General features: G+C 48.9%; 1 protein-coding gene across 1 annotated transcript; it reads left to right on the top strand.

Moving 5' to 3' along the window:
- The first annotated feature begins 1,981 nt into the window (after window positions 1–1,981).
- On the top strand, window positions 1,982–7,307 carry LOC113495909 (flocculation protein FLO11). Its single transcript, XM_026874910.1, has 5 exons — window positions 1,982–2,065; window positions 2,267–5,030; window positions 5,141–5,396; window positions 5,936–6,029; window positions 6,691–7,307. The coding sequence occupies exons 1-5, from the start codon at window positions 1,982–1,984 to the stop codon at window positions 6,706–6,708; spliced, it is 3,216 nt and encodes a 1,071-aa protein (XP_026730711.1). The 3' UTR covers window positions 6,709–7,307.
- The last annotated feature ends 1,022 nt before the right edge of the window (window positions 7,308–8,329 follow it).

Below are 8,329 nucleotides of genomic sequence, written 5' to 3'. Positions count from 1 at the left end.
TTACACAATCCATCCGAATGAAATATTAATATTTATTAGTATCTTATATAATACATATATATTATATGTAGGTACCTAATTAGATCCTACATCATAATTGACTTTGGAAAACCCTTGTCATTCGCAGGTTTCTCGTGTTTTATTAATTATTTGCTGTTTTATCTAATATTATGAAATAACATGCGTAGCAAGTGTTAGTATTATAAAAGAAAAATACTATGCTAGGTATGCCATAATAATTAAATCAAAAGAAAATGTATGTCAATGAGCTTTTACAATGTCCCGTCATTCGTGAGGGTCGAGGAAGCAACAATCGATCTAACAACAAAAGGTAATGGAGCGCGGGGGCTCGCACCGAGAACACCTCGGCCACGGTTTGGAAGCGTTACGTAACCCCCGGTCCCCCGGTCCCCCGCTGGGGCGGTGCAACAGTTCGTCAGGTCGGCGGGTGGCGCGGCGCGTGACGTAGCGCGGTGACGTGTCGGCCGCGTCGGGAACTGGGGCAGGGGGCGCGCGTGCGCGAGCGGGGCGCATGCGCGGGGCGCGCGTCGATGGGCGCCCTCCGCGACGCGGCGCTGTGCGCGACGAGCGCCCACCGCTCCGCACGCCGAGCGGCCGCGAGCCTAGCGGGGACCCCGCGCTGCCGCGCCTGCCGCGCCGCACGACCTGCTGCGCCCGCTATCGTCTGTGCACGAGCTGCATCACGGCCCCGATAATCTCAATGTTTAGGGTGAACTTTGATGTCGTGTTATTCTGGAATTAATTCTATAAACCGACCTTTGACCACTGGTTGGGAATTGTGTGTTCATAACGGATTATTTCTGAAGTCATAAGGTACTGAATTTACTATAAGTAATTGATATTATTATGTTTCTTTAATTTCATATCGGAAAATTTATCCCTCTAAATTATTATGTGCCAGGTGCCAATGCTTATTAAGAAGTAAGTAGTTAGTAGGTTAGTAAATCAACCATATATCTATTATATCCAGCACACAAACCACCTACATTTGATATTTATCAACTAAAGTAATCTACTGACATCGGATGAATGTTTCGAGATTCATCCAGTTGTTCAGAGAAACATAACCAGTAAAACAAGTAGTAGAGGCTTGATAAAAGGCGCTATTTCTTAAATACGATAGTATAACGGGGTGAATATAGTTTCAAGGGGTGAATAGATAGTAATGTTTAGTAAGAGGTCGCATGTATTTGCTTACATAAAAAGTTTAAACAAATTTATTTTATGAAAAGCTCAAAAAAACTTTAATATTTTGTCTCTTAAACGTCAACATCTGAGTAAAAAATTTCTAATCACGAATTTATGTGAGTTTAGTCAGTCGGGGAGCAAAGGTTTGATTCATTTTATAATTATAATATAATTTGTTTCAAAATACCCTAGACCCTTTTCCTATGGTTAAAAAAACAGTGAAAGGAAATGAAATCATTTATTCTGTAAGCAGGATATATCATCACTTTTACATGGCCCCTTTTTTTTCGAGATTGCTGAAGTCGACATTTCCTATCTGACTACCCTGACAAGAAATGTAGAAACATACTCAGAAGTCGTAGTCTCTTTTGAAGTCCAGACAATTTAATTGCGAATAAAATGCATAAACCGAGGCACGGTTCTTTGGACTGGCCTTTTGAGGAAAGTACCAGATCGATCTGAGCAAGGGGAAAAAAAGAAACCCAAATCGCCAGTTCGAGCAATTACAAATAAAATATACCTGCATAAGGTTTATACTTACAATAAAATAAAATAAAAAAAAGGTTGAAAAATAAGAAAAAAATAACAAAGAAACAAAGTATATGTAAAAGTACATAATATGTTTTAAAGGAATATCAGCCTGTTACATATTATGTTAGTATTAATTGGCTTCAGCACGCGTGTCCTGGCGGGCGGAGCGAGCATGCGGCGGCAGCGGCGACCGCGCCGGCTCCAGTAGGCGGCTCGCGCCCGCGCGCGGCGGCCGCGGCCCATGGCGGCCGGCGGCGCGCCCGTGCGCCAGCTGCGCCGCGGGCCCGCGCCCATTGCCTCCTTTGACCACGACGTCTCTGACGAGGTGAGACCACCAGTATGTATCTCTCAAATTCTTCACTTCTTGCTTCATCTTTCGCTATGCAATCGAGGATTTCTATCGTCTTCTTCGCATCTTGGTAACCTAACTATGTAGCTTAAATGAAAACCGAATCTTGAATGGAGAAGACAATTGAACGCCTCGATTTTCATGAAACTATCCTCGCGTCTCTTAGACTTGTAATTTTTACAGTCAAGTCCAGAAACGAAGCAATCATTCCGGCTGCCGGAGATCCGTGAGGACCCCGCGTGCAGCTCGGCGCTGGCGCCGCCGGAACAGCGCGCTCGCTCGCACTCCACGCCGGCGGCGGGTCTGCACACGCCGGCCGCGCCTCGGATCGACATTTCGCGTGCATCTAGTTCCAGTCACCACGATTCACGAGACAGTTCACCGGAGCTGGCGCTGTTTGCTGGTACTGGCAGCGACGACACACGTGGACGTCTAGAGTTGGGCTTCCGCGAGGACGGTGCTCTTGAACTGCGTTCGTCAACCGAAGAGCTGGCTTTCTTGGAGGGCGCACCCGGCGAGCCTCGGCCCGCCGCGGTGCCGGCGCCTTCTTCGCGTCGCCATTCACGGAAAGACAGTCAAGGTTCGGAAGCAGCTTTGCTGGCAGTGTCTGGACGTACCAGTCGCTTATCGAGTGTTGGGTCTCAGTGCTCCGCTCACTCTGCGTTGTCTGCCTTTAGCCACCAAAGTCGCGTATCGGTCGGAAGACTCTCGGTAGTGTCTGGCATTTCGCGGTCTCCCTCCCCACATAGAATGTTACTTGAGACATCATTTTGTGGACCCAAACCTATTGAGACTGACCCCGAGATCTGTGCGGCGGCTGTTGAAGAACGTTTATTAGAGATTGCAAAAATGGGTGCGTCATCGCCATTAGGCACTACTCTGCCACCAGTCGACGCTCGCGATAGACGTGAAGTGCGCACAGAAGCTACTGTGGAGCGAGCTGTAGCTCGCGCACCGCCGTCTTCACCGATGCCCGTTCCCACCACGTCACCCCCTACAGCCGTAACGACATCTAGCCCAGCGCCTATCACCACACCCACATCTAAGCCAGCGCCCGTAGTAGCATCACCAATAATAGCAAATCCCGTGCTCGACGATGATAAACTCCAAAAAGAAACTCAAAATCGCGCCCGAGCCCAGGAGAGACGAGCGCGACCTCGTGTTCGCCGGGAGCCGTCCGAACCTGAAGTTTACAAAAGCGCTAATCGCTCAAAAGATATAATACGAATAAAATTAAAACCTGATGACGACTATGAAGAAGAAGACGATAGCAGCTTACGAGCGGCCACTGCAGACATGACTGTTGAGGCGGCCGCAAAGCCTGCGAGCCTGGAGCTGGCGGGGCGCGGCGAGCGCGCTGTGCGGCCTACCGAGCTGGTGGGGCGCGAGCCGGCCCCTGCCTCGCCCGGGTCGCGCCGCTTGCCGCGCGACAGCCGCACGCCCTCGCCCGCCGCCGTCTCTGTTTCGCGAAAGTCCTCCTTTTGTTCGTTGTTCAAGTCACGAGAAACGATTGCTTCACCTGACTCACCATCGGATGCACTCCGACGTAAGAGAAGTCTTACAGAGGGTCGTTCGCGAAGCAAAAGCCGCGATCGGTCTTCGACTCCGAACTCTGCCGGAAAGATTAGAGGTTCAGTACTTTCGCTATTCCGCACTCCGCGGAAAAGTGCAACGTCTCCTTCGGCGAATTCTCGCGATGGTTCTCCAGTAGTACAACCGCAGCGGCAAATGGCAGTTCCGTCCCAACCTGCTGAACGTGGTCGCAAAGGCGATAAACTTAAGTATTACGAGGATACAAAAGATGGTATCATTCACATTCCATTACGTACACCTCCAGATGAACGTCCCGGCTCAAGTGGAACTCGGCGCGAACCGGACGCTAGCAAGACGACTGCCGAGGTGATGACTCACCGCGAGTCTGTGCGCCCTGCTTCCGCCCCGCAAACTCGACCAACATCCGATCACGAAGTCGTTACGGGTGTCACACAAAAACCTACGCAACGTACCGTTCTTCCCGATGGTAGTATTATTATACCGCTTCGGTCGCCTACAGAACATCAATCTAACCATCGGATTCCAAGTCCTCCGGTGGCCGAGTCTTCGACTGTAACAGAAGTAACAGGAACCATCGAGGTACAACCGGTGACCGTCAGTGCAGATGTTCCTCTGGTAGCAACCACGCCAAGCCGAGACGATGCAGAATGTAGTGTAGCACCCGCTGCTGAAGTAGAAACCGTCGAGCTCGTGCAACCCACCGATGAAGTTAGGAGGAGACGAAAAGAAAGACTCGTATTTACTACTCACGTTGGAAGCCGGGAACAGGTGTTCAGCACTCAATTCAGTATTACGAAAACTCCCAGTGTCACCAGCGAAATTTCAGGTTCTTTTCCGAGTTTTGTGGATAACGAGGATAATATGCGTACCACTTCGATTCGTGACATTGCGCCCGCCATCGATACGCCTCAGGCTGATTCCGGGTCGCTGCATTCGGCGGCCCCTTCCGCGGGCGGCACGCGCTCGCAAGCCAGTCCAGCGTCGCCGCAGGAGCCGGTGAGGGACTCGTCCGAGTCCGAGCCCAGCTCGGAGTCGGCGCCGCCCATTGCCGGCGACGAGGTCGAGAAGCGGGGGCTCGTGGTGCAGCAGTCCTTCGAGGAAGAGTTGCCGTACGTGCCCACCACCCTCCCGCAGGAGCGCTCGGTGGCGCTGCCCATGGTGCCGGTGCGCGAGCGCGGCGGCGTGCTGGTGAGCGGCGTGTCGCGCCCGCGCGGCTCGCGAGCCTCGCCCGCGCCGCGCCCCGCGCAACCCGCGCCGCGCCCCGCGCGCCCCGCGCCCGCCCCCGCGCCCGCCCCCGCGTCCGAGGACAAGCTGCGCATCCGCCTGCCGCGCCGCCCCAGCACCGCGGCCCCGGCCCCCAGGCCGCGCACGCGTACTGGAAGTGACAGTGAGTTTGCCCACTTCAAATTAATACGTCTCCTAATGATTTAGATAATCTCCTTAAATGAATAATGTAATTCTCGGGAGAGTTATTACAGTCAAGTGTTTCGTTCCTAGGTTTCGACGGGCGTCCTAAAACGGAATGGATTGACTTCGAGGAGGTCCCGGAGAGACGCAAGCAGCCGAAGCGCATCCAGACGTTGCCGGCGGCGGGCGCTGCGCCCGTGCTGTTCAGCTACGTGGAGCCCGAGCACTGCCGCTGCGAGTGCCACGCGCACCCCCGCCCCGACGACGAGCTGCCGCTGCTGCAGGACCAGCTGCAGGACCAGCTGCAGGACCAGCTGCGGGACCAGCTGCAGGCGCTGCGCCTCAGGTAGTTTTTTAGTTGCCTTTTTTAGTTGTAACTATAAAAGAAAACAAATTAAAAATCGAGCGGATACTTAGAATCCGCCCCCAATAATATTAAAGCACCAGGAACGGGACCTACGTGTTCACGCGGGTGAAACCGTGGGGCACAACTAGTCATACATAAACTTGATTTTGTTTAGTGCTGCTCTGCTCCTATTGATTATAGCGTGATAGTACATATCCCATAGCCTTGGTCAATAAATAAGCTAAAAAGCTAAGAATAAGTTTAGTAAGATTTTTGACATAAACTTGTCTTTTTCAGTTATTATTCAATATTCCCTTATTTAACATTGTGGATATATTTAAATACTTCTCTAAGCAGTGCTTACTAAAATTGTTTTAAAAGGAAGAACCTCATGTTTTTATGGTTTCAATGGATGTTTCACGATTACTGGAATAATAAAAAAAAATCCCCATTTTATATACGTAATTGGTTTTTCGATGTGTGCACAGTGAGATTATGAATCAGTTTTTGAAAAAATTAAAAGTGATGTGATGTAGCAGCTCGTCGTCGCTGGAAGGCGCGGAGGCGGGCGGCGCGGCGGGCGCGGCCGACGGCGCGCGGCCCTTCACGGCCGACCTCGACCTGCGCGACGCGGTGAGCCGCAGCGACACACTCCACTCACATATACATCATCTACTCAGTGCCGGCGTAAGGGCCACTGACACCCCGGCCGAAAATACTGTGGCGCCCACTTGAGGGAAGCAATATCAAGTGTTAGTTTTTTGCTGATCCCAAGTAAAATTATTTTAAGAATTTCATCTTTCCTTTAGCGTTACGTTTGGCGGTGGAAGTATTCCACCTCTAGCGTAGAGCACAGTTCTGAGGGTTTGCACCAGGAGAGGCAAGAGACTCCCACTCAGACCTTGGCGCCCCCCAGAATTTATCGCTCTGGGCCATCGCCCCATCACGCCCCCCCCCCCTAACGCCGGCACTGTCTACTCTCATTTACCTAGTCCTGCTTTTTATCAAATCTTGTTCGGAGTTCATCGGGGTAAATCGGGTTCGGTATATAAGTTTCATAACTAACACACAAAAACGTCTGGCTAATCAAGGTAAAATTCGCGTTAATCCCCGTATTCTTCTGTGTTAATACGATAATTACAATTTCAATAAGGGGCGGTACACTTACAGTCAATGCAATGAATTTCCAATTATAGTGTCGGCAAAATGCTTAGGAGAATTGTGACCCTGATCCGACACCTCCCTATCACGTATGTTGAGGTATTGTATTACAAGTTATTCCTGAATGTTGCAGGATTCGCGCGCGCACTGACCGCTAGCTGAAGCTCGGAAGCAGCCAGCACACCACTTTACAACTTTAAAGTTTTTATATTATATTCTCTATTGACTGGAAGGAGATGTTATCATTTTTGAGATGTAAATTTACCCAGTTCATTAGATATATATATGTATATTTATAGCGTCGTTTATATCTCTCCTATTAGCCACCGTTGATCTTTGCATTTTTGATGTTTATTGAATTGTTCGAAATGTAAATTGTGATTTTTACGAAATAATTAGTGTAGGTACAAGTGCAGGCCCGTGAGTACGTCATATTCAAGACAATTCCTCGATAGTATATGCTCAGGACCAACCTGTGAACATGTCGCCCGTGGTATCGTTGTTATATAAATTTTACGTAGGTGTGTACATAATCACTATGATGAGAAAAAATATCTTTTAGATTTTAAAACTATCAGTTTTCCGGGGATAATGTCAATCTAATCATCAGATACTTTTATAATATTTATGCTTACATACTTTGACTTGCCACTTCAGTTTTAATTAGGTGCAGCGCAGACGGCACACTTTTTGAGCGATCGAATCTGCAAGGCGCGCAAAAAGTCGGTCACGGATTTTTCACAGACTCATCGCACACGAAGCACATCTTTGATCATTCTGTCGGCAGAGCTGTACGCTACATACGAACGCAGACGCTATGGAAATCGCGAACTATCGTCCGTATCGTTACGTCGACCTCTGGCGCCATGATCGCGTGCCTTATGCTTATTAGGGGTGAATACCCCTAGCAAATGCAAATTGCCGACTAAAATGTGCGTCGTCTGCGAGGCGTCTGTTAGAGCGCGTTAATTTTCTTCACACGCTTTTTGTGCGGAGTGGCTCTGTCCGGTCTGCCCGAATTACACGGATTTTATGTGCGCCGGATATTTTGCGCGTTGTGTGCGCTACTGCATATAATTGCATAGGTTCTGTTTTCACAAACTAAAAAGTGCGTCTGCGCTGCACCTTACAGATTCTCAGTTCACCAATAAGCAACCTTAAACTATAAGACCATAAAACTTATGGGAACTCTGCTGGACTCTTATGCTAATATTTTAGAATTGTCTCTTTTTTATAGTTGTTTTAAGATGTATAAGACCATATTTTAATCATGTAGGTACTTACACCAAATTCTCATATCTCAGATCACAGACCTGCAATTAAGGAGGTGACCCTCAGTCGATAACGCAAGATTAGTTGGACTATCACTGACGTAAAACACCCCGGGCCTTTTGAACTGTCTAAGCCTGAGGATCGGAATCGCTCGTGCATGTTCTGTGCGACTGTAGCTGGATAACCATTTAACCAGATGAAGTTATTTTAGCCCCACAGAGAAGAAGACAAACAAGTATTCTTATCGACGACGACGGCTCAAATACTCGTCATTAGATAACTTAGCAAAGTACAGCTTTTTGTTACCTGTATTTAAGATATCTGGACCAACTACTAGGTAGCTTAGTGGAGCCAGGTCAAAGGGGTGATTGATGTCTGTTACTCTTATCGTGGAGGAACATTGCCTTGCAAAACTCTTTGATTTTCAACTAGAATTGTGTGCGAACTTCAAGTAATTGCGTACAAGTTATTGACAGTGTATCGTAAGGGTGTGGAGCTCG

Source organism: Trichoplusia ni, chromosome 7 (genome assembly GCF_003590095.1).
Source record: "Trichoplusia ni isolate ovarian cell line Hi5 chromosome 7, tn1, whole genome shotgun sequence".
Taxonomy (NCBI): domain Eukaryota; kingdom Metazoa; phylum Arthropoda; class Insecta; order Lepidoptera; family Noctuidae; genus Trichoplusia; species Trichoplusia ni.
Note: the sequence above shows the minus strand (reverse complement) of the source record. Positions and strands in the feature narration are given on the sequence as shown.